This window comes from Lycium barbarum, chromosome 7 (genome assembly GCF_019175385.1).
Source record: "Lycium barbarum isolate Lr01 chromosome 7, ASM1917538v2, whole genome shotgun sequence".
NCBI lineage: Eukaryota > Viridiplantae > Streptophyta > Magnoliopsida > Solanales > Solanaceae > Lycium > Lycium barbarum.
In genome coordinates, this window is record NC_083343.1 from 126,962,831 (window position 1) to 126,974,801 (window position 11,971).

Here is an 11,971-nt window from a genome sequence, read left to right on the forward strand (position 1 = left end):
TTAAATCTTGCTTGGACTCATCAAAGACAAGTGATGTGTTCGTAACTTAGCATGGTCCTTAGTTTTCTAGAGTGCGCTAGTTGGGTTCTTACAAAACATTGGAAGCAACATAACATCTCACATTACTCTCAAATCGGATGTTTGTCCTGTAGTATAATCTTTAAATATTAAATAACTCCCTTAGCTTATCCCAGAAATATCTGTATTTTCTTCATGGCACAAACTTACTAATCAAATTAGCCAAAAAAAAAATAAAAAAATACAACATACAATATGGCATCTGTACTTCAATTTATTCCTACCCCACAATCTAAATCATCATCAAGCAAAATCACCAACACTGTTAACACACCATTAAGGGGCATAGAATCATGCTCAACAATGTTAGAACTAAAACAATTCCATGCCCAAATTATCAAACTAGGACTGTCCAATGACAATGACACAATGGGTCGAGTCATTAAGTTCTGTGCAATATTTGAATCAGGCGATTTAAACTATGCACTCCAAGTGTTCGATAAATTGCCTAAACCAGACACTTTTATATACAACACTGTTATTAGAGGTTTCTTGAAATCTCAAATGCTTAAAGATACTTTACTCTTTTATGGGTATATGTTAGAATGTAAAGTTATGCCAAATAATTTCACTTTTCCACCACTTATTAGAGCTTGTTGTATAGATAATGCTGTTGAACAAGGCAAGCAAATTCATGGGCATGTGATGAAATTTGGGTTCGGTTTCGATAGGTTTTCGATGAATAATTTGATTCATATGTATGTGAATTTTGGTTGTTTGGAGGAAGCAAAGAAGGTTTTTGATAACATGTGTGAGAGAGATGATGTTTCTTGGACTACATTGATTAGTGGATATGCACAATTGGGGTATCTTGATGAAGCTTTTCGAGTGTTCGATTCGATTAAGGAGAAAAAAAGTTCTGTTTGTTGGAATGCTATCATATCAGCTTATGTACAGAGGAACAAGTTTCAAGAGGGGTTTGCTTTGTTCGAAAGAATGATGTCTGAGGATGTTGTTATTGATAGATTTATTGCTTCAAGCATGTTATCGGCTTGTACACGAGTTGGAGCGTTAAAGCAAGGTGAATGGATTGTCGAACATGTTGAGAAGAGTGGGATTGATTTGGATTCGAAGTTGGCTACAACGATTATCGATATGTATTGCAAATGTGGTTGTTTGGATAAGGCTATTCAGTTCTTTAAAGGGTTGCCAAGAAAAGGGATTTCTTCGTGGAATTGTATGATTGGAGGGTTAGCGATACACGGGAAAGGTGAGGCTGCTATTGAGGTTTTCAAGGAAATGGAGAGTAAGAGGGTAGCTCCGGATTATATTACGTTTGTGAATCTACTGAGTGCTTGTGCTCATTCAGGGTTGGTTGAAGAAGGAAAACATTATTTTCGTTATATGAAAGAAGTGTATGGCATTGAACCTGGAATGGAGCATTATGGGTGCTTGGTTGATTTGCTTGGAAGAGCTGGATTACTGGAAGAAGCAAGAAGGGTCGTAAACGAAATGCCTATGAGTCCCAATGTAGGTGTATTGGGCGCTCTTCTTGGTGCATGTAGAATTCACAAGAACATAGAACTCGGAGAGGTAATAGGGAAGGAGGTGATCGAATTAGAACCTCACAACAGTGGTCGATATGTGTTGTTAGCTAATTTATATGCCTATGCCGGTAGATGGGAAGATGTTGCCAATATAAGAAAGTTGATGAATGACAGAGGAGTGAAAAAGGTTCCCGGCTTCTCCATGGTTGAATTAGAAGGCGTTGTTAGCGAGTTCATTGCAGGAGGAAGAACCCATCCTCAAGCCAAAGAGATATATGCCAAAGTAAACGAAATGTTGGACAGTATTAAATCTGCAGGCTATGTTCCAGATTCTGATGGAATGCAACAGGATATTGATGAGGAGGAAAGTGAAAATCCTTTGAATTACCATAGTGAGAAACTGGCTATTGCTTTTGGATTATTGAAGAGTAAGCCTGGTGAAATTCTTCGAATTACAAAGAATTTGCGCGTCTGCAAAGACTGTCATCAAGCAAGCAAGTTAATCTCAAAGGTTTATGATCGAGAAATCATCGTTAGAGATAGAAACCGGTTTCATCATTTTAAAGGTGGAGAATGTTCTTGTAAAGACTATTGGTAAAGTTTTGGTGGAAACGGATGCAATGGTCAAAAAAGTATATTCTTTTGTAACGCCGTCGTTTGTCTAGATGTTTTTTAGCTGTCATTTGTCTAGATGTTTTTTAGCTGCTATAATGAAATACATATATAGAACATAACATGAAAATCGATTCCAAAGTAAACTTGGTTGTTATATATCACATATTATGTTATCTACTACTGAATCAAAATGCAATAAGATGAAAACTACAAGAAAACACAGCATAGATGAGTGGAATACTTTAAACCATACTACATTCATTTTTAGCAAGCTACTGTATGTAACAGGTGACTGAAAATGCGATGTTAAATTGAACACAGAACAGCAACAAATTTCGGATTGACCCGGCCGGATTCACTCTTGAACATTTGTTACAAGTTAGAGAAAGCTTTCACAATGTTCAATTCTAAAGGTTTCCTTGCATCATAATCCCAGAAAGTCTATCTATATTCAATATTTACGTAACGTCCTATGCGTTTTCTTGTCTTCTAATTACCACAAGTTAGAAGTGGCAATCGAAAGCAAGTACTTCTTAAGCCGCAACACCACGTGAGGAACCCTCTTGGTTACTCAGAAAACGGACAACCACGATGGTGATGTTATCCGCACTTCCTCTTTGATATGCTTCTTGCATCAGCCTCTTTGCTGCTTCCTCAGGATCTTGGATCGGCTTAACCATCGAGACAGCTTCCTGCAAATTTATATGTAATGATCAAATTGATAATTGACTATAACTGCTTGATATTTAAAGTGAAACCATGGCTATTCAATAGTTATCTAGCTCTGAATCTTGATTATTTGAAGAAAAAGGGAAGAATTATGAACCTCATTCGTCACAACATCCCAGAGTCCATCACTTGCAAGGATCAGAAATTCAAGAGAGCCATCAACCTTTTCCTCCTATGTTTTGAACAGAAAATTAAGCCCACAATTACACAAAAAAAATAGGTGTAAAAGATGGGGAAAAAAATAAAGAGCCGTAACAATTCAATCGAAGTGACTCCCAAGAGACGAGCTATCAGCTGTAATCCAAAAGTTACCCATGCCCTAAAATTACTATGAGACAGACAAAGGTAATAAAGCAGCAAATGTTTGCTGCGCATAAGGCTGAAAGAGATGAGGATGTGTTTCAGGATACAATGAAAGACTAACTATTGAACAGTTCCATAAATCTACCAAAATATATATCTAGGGAATAGGTCCAAAGATACAAATACACGCACAAAGCAAATTTGATATGCATCTCAAAAACATCTCTCTTTTTCCTTATTCATCTATTGAAACAATAAATAAGTTCGTCCAGTTACCTGTATTTCTGGATCAGCAACAACGTACTGCTTTAAAAGCCTGTCGCCAAAAGCACGAGAAACAGCAAGTACACCTCCAACTCTCCAGGTACCTGCACACAATACATTATGTTTGGAACTGTACGACATTTGGAACCAATTCAACTGATACAGGACTAAGCAATGTGATAGGCTTACCGGCCCACATCACAAAACCTCCAGCATCTTCAATGCGCTGTCGCTCATCTGTTTGGTCAGGCTTATGGTCTCGAGAAACAGCAATAGCTGAGAATGAAATTAGCATCCCCAATCAGGTGACAGAGCAAAACTACAGGATCGTAATGAATTAGTAATCAAAGATTATACCGTACTGGAACAAACATTAAGAAAAATTCCTGCTATACGCGGGAGTCCAGTGAAGGGCCGAACCACATTGGGTCTTATGTACGCAACCTTACCTTGCATTTCTGCAAGAGGCTGTTTTTGTGACTTGAACCCATGACCTTGTCATATGGCAAAAACTTTTACCGTTGCATTCATTCACCAAGATAGTATAGCAGGATTATAAAAATTACCAAATCAACTTAGCAAGTAACAACAACAAAGATGCTGTTGGTAACAACATGACGGTAGATGCATCCCAATGCACTCGAGCAGAAACTTCAAAGAGGAGTTAAGATATACAAACTCATTGAAAATGACCAACCTAGCTTTCAGCATACATCAAGGGCAAAATCACAAAAGCATTAGCTATCAAGTTAATGGCCCAAAGAGTATGCCTTCTTCAGATGAAAGGGACCAAAATGCATCATACTTTTGGGGTGAAATATTCTGAGCAGAAGCCAAAAACCAAATAAGAAATAATCAAATTGCTTAAGCCTTACCTGTGCCACCCCTGCAGATAACAGCTCTAGAATCGCCAACATTTGCAACCAGTAGACGATCGCCCACAAGGATTGCTGTGGAAGCAGTTGATCCAGCATCTTTGTGCTGATTGTTTTCTGATTTCAGAAACTCAGAGTCTGTATGGCTGTATGCATCAGCTGCAGAACAAATATATGAATGACAACGATAGAGATAAGTTGTTTGTGAAAAGGAACATAGCAACTATACTTCACAGTACATCAAGATACCTATGGCTGATCTGGTGTCCGAGATAAATTTCGGATGCCTTATCAGGTTACTGAAAAGGTTGTGTTTCACATATTCTGCAGCCCGAGCACCACCATGACCTGAAATAAGAGCAAAATGCAGGTAAAAATACCAAATTGGAAAACATTTGACCAACTTGGCATGAAATTGGAATTATCTGATTATTTGCTTTTAGCAGCATGAAAAAAGAAAAATAACAAAGATAAGCAAATTGATAGATAAAGTGATAGGGATCGTCGTGCAATCCCTGTTACACTACAGCTCATATGCCAATAGAGCGGCCTCAGCTTGCTGCAGCATATGAAGCATGCCTGAACAATGAGTGGCAAGTGATAGCAAGGAATAAGGAAAATAATGCCCATTTTTTTACTCTAGTAAACATGCCATCACTACGAACTGATAAAAGCATACGCAAATTATAGAGCACTGATATAGGGAAGTTTGAGCGAGATGCCATAAACGTTTTCATGATTGACCATCAGTGCTTTGATATTGCTTCATCCTGCGAAGTATTACAGGTAAGAGGCAACTATAGTAGAAATGTGTCAAGGGGTCAGTTCACAGAGGAGTTCAACCAGGTAAGGAAATCCTGGCAGAATAAGGAGGCTCATTATTTTCTTCTATTTCTCCTCCTTTTCACTGTTTTACATCCATCCCACCCCACTCCCTCGAAACCCAAGAAGGGATTTTCGCCCCAGACTCTTTCCTGCTGCACCTTCAGGCTGTTGCTTTCCCTTCTTTTATCCTGCATGCTGCTCCACCGCATTACTTACCAGTTGCCACCATGAACACTACCTCGTCCTTCCAAATTTTTCCTTCCTTTACAATCTCTAAGCATCATCCAACCGCACACTCGAGGACAATTAACTATGAGAGCTTCCAACATAGACAAATTCCTATTCTTTAAGCATGTTAGAACAGGCCGAACAGGCCTTTTTTCCTATTTCAGAAAGAACTTATAAAGGAAAAAGAGGACTTAGGTATGATCAAACTTTGGTCAAACACATCTATCCATAATGTCATGGGTATCATATCAGACACTATATGCCAGGACCACTTTTGCTTTTGTCGTCAGCAAAATCATATGTCATGCATGTTTCATGATGTGACATTTTCCGTAGTGGGACACAATTAAAATATTCATTAAATAAGCTCCAAGTGTCCCTCCGTCGATTCATACTACTGAATATTAAATGAAAATGACTATGTTTACCTATATATATTGCAAGCATCTCTCAAGTGAATCTTTATATAATATTAACAAATTACCAAGCGAAAACCAAAAATACATTGAGAGCACTTATGCCATTATTCTTCTAGTGCTACCAGATGAAAACAGTTGGTGAGCAAGAAATCAATGTAAGTAGAAACAGGAGAAACACAGAGGAGATGGGGTTCCAAGCAAAAGCACTAATCCACAGCCAAAATATGGATTTGGCATGTGGTTTACCTCAACATATGCTTTCATCTTTCTTATTCTAAATGCCTAAAAGTCAGATCATATCAGTTCTGCACTCCGGTTCATCAACTCCCATTCTTTTGGGTTACCACTACTAGAAAATCAGATATTTTTTCAGTTGCAAGTGGAAGACATGGGATCCAGTGTAGTTCAATCAGGTAGATTTGTGAGGTGTGCTAGAACATTGAACGTGTCCGAGGCAGGAAGGGCAGCAAGGACTTGCAGAGGGTTTTCCAATTTTCTTACGTATATAGTATACTAACCGATTCCATAATGCAAAGATGTAAGCTAGATTATGCAATACATAAAGAACGAAAATGAAAAAGATGGGGAAAAGGGAGTAGAAGCTATGATCAATCCAAATACCCAGCTGACTCCTATTCTTTGGAAGCAATTCGTAGTTGTTACAGAAAGAACTAAAAGTAGGAAACAGAGGGGCACCGGACAACATGGCTAGAACCAAGACAAGCCATTGACCATCTCACATACTCAAAGGCAAGACAATTTCCAAGCATTTAGAAGTTAACTGATCATTCAGACATTCTTTTTGGAAGATACTTTGCTTCCCACATAGAACAGGTTCTGAATGAAGAACGAAGACTGGATGATTCTTAGATCCAGCAGAAAATATAAAAAAAAAATGCTTGTAGAAGACAATGGACGCAATCCTCAAACCTCTCCTTCAAAACCCAATATAAATGGTTCAAATATAAGGATCTATGAAGTATCAAACAGCAGTAATCTGACATGCAAAAATTAAGACATCTTTTATAGTCATCAGATTCAATGTCTTATTACTTGCCAAAGCTTAAGTGACACAGAAATGCTTAAACATATAAACAAATGAAGATCTGTCTTTTCTCATTTATTCTAGTGCGGGCACTTTATTCCAGTCAGGTAGAAGTTACAGAGAAAGAAGAGTTACCATCAAAAACTCCAAAGAGACCAACTATCTCTCCTTCTACGCCATCAATTCTTGTCTCATAGAAATCCTCCATGGAGGACCTTTTTCCCGGGGAGCTAGCATATCCATAGCTGAACTTTCCATTCTGACTGCAATGCATAGCACCTGTTAGACTACAGCTTTGCAGCATTGCTTGTATTACATAAAACTATATTAAAGCCCAAACAATCACAATGATAGCAATTTGAATTCAAAGATAGATGGGGGTTTCTGGATAAGATGACATGTAGAAAGATCAGCCAGAATATAATGTCAAATGGTCCTGAACAACTGCAAATAATCTGAATCGCCATAAATTAGTTTTATGGTCAGAAAATTGTCAAAATGATATGGACTAAACGGTAACCTAATTAAGAGCTTAATTTGATATTCACATGAGGCATGATGCACTTGGAAAGCATGTAAACGGGTAACTACTTATTAGAGTACGAAATTGGTATAAAATAAATTAGCAGTTTCTTTAAATATGGTTTTTATAAATAGTAAGATAAGAAATATTAGTAAATAAGACATCATTGTATCTACAAAACAACAAGGGTTTAGAGTCATAGCTATCATGCATAATCAAACTTTTGATTTTCTCTACAGTTTTTTTTTTTTTTTTGATCAAGTAAAAGAAAAAATAACTGGAGAGAAAATCAAAAGTTATTTTTCATATTCAATAACACATCGATAGCAACTTAAGCACCGACTTCCTTATCTTCAGGGACATATGGCAACATAATAATTCTTTGAATGCGGAGACAATTTGAACACGTGTTTCAATAGCAAATATGAATTGTTACTTGCTTATTTACATATATCTCTATGACGAACACTCATCAACTAATAAAAGTAAAAGCTGACCAATGATACAGATTGCACATTTCATTCACAAATACAACTCATAACCACATTCCAAGGAGAAGAAACGACATCAACCCACCATGTCCAATCATCTCTCTTTTTGCTAACTTTACCCATATATCTCGCTCTCTGTCTTAATCTGTCTCCCTCTTCTCTTAGTTTCCTAAATGAGTGAGCAAATCCAAACTCAATCCAAATGTCAAATCTATTTGGAAGTCAGCGAACGTGAAACCAATTTTAGCTCAACGGCATATTACTCTAGTTAAGGGTTCCGACAACTAAAACAAGACCGGGCACGGGCATACATCATCCAAGAGGAAAACAAATCAAGCAAATATCACACAAATGAGAAAGGACAATTCATAACTATCTAACGTAACACAGCCAGCAGAATTTTCAACAGCCATAAAGAATTAAACACAAGTAAATATATGATTGTGTGTTATTTATATCAGGGGCGGAGCTAGAGTTTTAGTTACGGGTTCGGCAGAATCCAGCAACTTTGGCTAAAAACTTCGGATTTGTGCTAAGAAATCTAGTATTTAATATCTATCAATAACTTATATAACCTTGTGATCCAGCTCTTCCCCCGACCACACACATAGAGGGAGATTAGTGCACCGGGCTGCCCTTTTTGAAGGGTAGCCTTGGAGCAACGTCTCCGTGCGACCTATAGGTCACAAATTCGAGTTGTGAAAGCAGCCACTAATGCTTGCATTAGGTAGACTCTCTACATCACACCCCTTGGGTGCGGCCCTTCCCTGGACCCTTCTAACGCGGGATGTTTTATGCACCGGGCTGTCCTGCCCTTTAATTTATTAAGAACCCAATAAACTGCCTTTTTCAAGAATCAAGAACCCATAAACTCAAAATTCTGGATCCGCCTATAACTTACGCGGGATTTTCCCATCTAATTAAAAAAAAAAATTATAACTTTATCAAAAACAAATAAATCTATATTAAAGAGGATATTACCTTAAACCACCACCACTAACAGGTGCATCATCAGCATGAACTTGATTAGAAGATGATGACAATACTGAATTCAAATAACCCATTATAATCCAATAAATCAAGATTATCACCAATTTGCAAATGCTTTAATTATTATCACCAAAATCCCAAACTTTCATTTCAATCAGCAAAATTATCAATTCAGCTCTGCAAAGAAAATATCAAGATCCTATTCAGATCTACAGCTAAGAACATAATCAATCTTGAAATTAAATGTAACTAAACATAATTATGTAGAGAAATTACCTAGTGGAAAAGAATTAAAAGAGGAAAATAACCCATTAGAGAGAGAAAAATAATAATAATAAGCAAATGAATTTTAGAGAAAATGGACAAGAAAGAAACAAAAGGTGAGGTGGGGGTTGTTAATTTTTTTCTTTTTTTTAATGAATTAGGTAAATGATTGTACATTAGGGACACAAAGACCAAAAATTATGTCAAAGCAAAGGTTTGGGTGGTTAATTTTTCCCTTAACAAAAGACCAAAAGTTATGTCAAAGCAAAGATTCGGGTTAATAGCACTTTGAGTCCTTCGGTTATTATTAAATCATAATTTTAATCCCTGTGATATCTGACTAAATATATTTAAGCTTGAATTACTTGATATGTACTCTTTTGATCCTTTTTTTTTTTTAAATGAATATTCACAGATTGTCCGTATGTTATGTTAAATTTGTATTATTGCTTCATACTTAATGGTAATATAAATTTAAAAATATTCAAATATAAGATGTTTCCTTCAGCAAGGGATCCAAAAATACATATTTTAATTAATTAAAGGTTGAATATGCTAAATTATATATTACGAGGATCATATTCAAAATTTATCATTAATTGAGGAATCAAATATGTTATTTATCCCCTTTTTTTTTTTAGGCGTGGGAAGGGGGTTGTTGTTGGTGATGTCAAAGATTGGGGACCAAGCTAACAAGTAAATGACCTAAAAATGAGGTAAGAGGTAAGGTGATGATATAGAATTGGTCAAAAGACAAGAAAACTTGTCCAAATAAAACTGCCATTAAGGTTGCCCAACACTTGGCAATGCATAGAGCAATGAGGTGTTTACAACTCTAAAATATATTACAATCAATATTTATGTTCTATCACTAATTCAATGATTGATCCTCATGGATTAGTTTTGAGTGTTTTATTTTCCACCGCAAGTATTATTGGGAATTAATTTTGTTTTTGGTTGAGGATTAGAAAGAATAAGTGCTATCTCGACATATCGGTTCAAATAGTATAAATGAAGGATTGTCATTTAAGATGATTTATTTGGTCATGTTATGCATCAAAATCTAAATAAATCGGTCTATAAGCGTAATATCATGGTGAGTAAGGTAAAAGAGATGAGACAAACCTATAATAATATGAAAGAAAATTGTCTCGAAAGAATTACAACTCCTTGAAATTCACATAGACCTAGCGAAAAGTAGGACACAATGAAAAAACATTATATGAAAGTTCAATCGTGTTAGTAAATCCATTTTGGTTCTTATGGTTTGAAAAGTGTTTTAATCCTATCTGGGATTATATATTAATAGAAAATATAGAGAAGTTTTTAAGTCTTTATTATTATTGTTATTTATGGTATATGTGTGAAATTTTAAATAGAACAGCATGATCAATAATAATTTATATAATTGATCTCAAACTTATTTGAGATTGAGAAATAATCGTTGTTGAGAAATAGAAAGGATAAAATCAAGAGTTCAATTAATATTCATCGAACGGTGTAAACCTTTTTTCTTACATCTTTTACCATCCAAACTTTCAGCTTTCCAAGCCAATAAAGTGCATTTTCATGCATTTAGTGTCTTGGTAGTCTACTACTGTTTTTTTTTTTTTTTTTTTTTTTTAAAAAAAAAAATTATTCTTCCTTAATACTCTAAAAATAGAACTGTTGCTGAATCATAAAATGACACGCCGTATTTTAACTTTTAGTAAGTTAAGAGGGGTAAGTCACAACTATGGATACCTTCTTCTCTTGTTTCTAAACTTACACTAAAGATCTCTTCGATCGAGTTATTGAATTTATAATACAAACTTCTCTATCAAGTGTGATATTTGGCACAAATATCATGTTTTGTGTCATTCTACATCCTATTCTTATGACTTTTATCGCTTAATTCATGAAGCAATCGTCATATTTGAACTTATGTCGTTATATTTCATGTGTATAGGTACGATGATGACAAACAATGGAAAACTGTGCTTAAAGTGAGTGATTTTGGAGCATATGACGATTAGACGAGGTGACGAGTCGAAGACCACAAGTGATGAACTAAAAGGAAAAATAACTGAACTGAAGGTCTCGCTTTTCATCCGCATCGCGTGAAGAAAGCGGACAAGACCAGCCCAGGCATTACCATCAGGCAATCCTTCCGCATCGCGGAAGGAAAGCGGGAGGTCTCAGGACATTGCGCTTTTCATCCGCATCGCGGAAGGAAAGCGGGGTTCTGCGCAGCTTTCCCGGTTCGACTAGGATTAGGTTTACTTATTTTTTGTTTTTACCCTAGACTATATATAGACGTTTTATTAGCTGAAAACGGTGTGCTGGGATTACTCAAAGACTTGTAAGCCACCGTTCTATTTTCTCTTTCTAGGTTTATTTTATTTTTCATCTTTTTCAACCCTAGATTATTCATGAATTCTTTTGTCTATGATCGAATCATGAGTAGCTAAACTTCTTAATTATGGGGTTGTGGCGAAAGACTTGAAAGTTGGTTTGATGACAATTATTATTTATTGATTTTCCATATTTTGGGTTGCTTATTTATTCTTGATCTTAATTGTTTGATTATCTGGCCAATAGTTAGACACTATCTGTGGTGCGCGAAATGGACTTGAGAAAGGGAATTCACGTACGTAATAAGAATAAATAGAGTTTGTTCGATTTAATCGTTTCGCTACTGAGGATAGAGATATACCCTTTAGCCCTACTTAGTTGAATACGGAGAAATAAATGCGTTCTTGTTACCTCTGATGACCATAGAGATATAGGCGTTATAGTAACATCTACATGCTTGTGAGTAGTTTGAGAGAATATCATAAAGTATAATTAACCCGT

The 11,971-nt window shown here is 36.1% G+C and overlaps 2 protein-coding genes across 2 annotated transcripts; one reads left to right on the forward strand and one right to left on the reverse strand.

The window, feature by feature from the left end:
- Window positions 1-52: 52 nt before the first annotated feature.
- On the forward strand, window positions 53-2,294 carry LOC132604287 (pentatricopeptide repeat-containing protein At5g66520-like). Its single transcript, XM_060317735.1, has one exon. It carries the CDS (start codon window positions 274-276, stop codon window positions 2,161-2,163), a length of 1,890 nt encoding a protein of 629 aa, XP_060173718.1. The 5' UTR covers window positions 53-273; the 3' UTR covers window positions 2,164-2,294.
- Window positions 2,295-2,469: 175 nt separating this feature from the next.
- Window positions 2,470-9,305, reverse strand: LOC132604289 (probable protein phosphatase 2C 59). The gene is made up of 9 exons (XM_060317736.1): window positions 9,149-9,305; window positions 8,864-9,049; window positions 7,004-7,131; window positions 4,601-4,699; window positions 4,352-4,510; window positions 3,666-3,752; window positions 3,489-3,580; window positions 3,007-3,081; window positions 2,470-2,872 (listed from the first exon to the last, which is right to left on the reverse strand). Exons 2-9 carry the CDS (start codon window positions 8,944-8,946, stop codon window positions 2,714-2,716), a joined length of 882 nt encoding a protein of 293 aa, XP_060173719.1. The 5' UTR covers window positions 8,947-9,049; window positions 9,149-9,305; the 3' UTR covers window positions 2,470-2,713.
- Between the last annotated feature and the right edge of the window lie 2,666 nt (window positions 9,306-11,971).

What these genes read in the sequence shown, in the direction of transcription:
- LOC132604289 (XM_060317736.1), bottom strand. Translation starts at nt 8,946, where the DNA reads ATGGGTTATTTGAATTCAGTATTGTCATCATCTTCTAATCAAGTTCAT. An exon ending in GGACACCAGATCAGCCATAG is followed by an intron (nt 4,511 to 4,600) that starts GTATCTTGATGT and finishes TTTGTTCTGCAG; the next exon opens with CTGATGCATACAGCCATACA. An exon ending in TTGCTGATCCAGAAATACAG is followed by an intron (nt 3,082 to 3,488) that starts GTAACTGGACGA and finishes TTCAAAACATAG; the next exon opens with GAGGAAAAGGTTGATGGCTC.
- LOC132604287 (XM_060317735.1), top strand. Translation starts at nt 274, where the DNA reads ATGGCATCTGTACTTCAATTTATTCCTACCCCACAATCTAAATCATCA.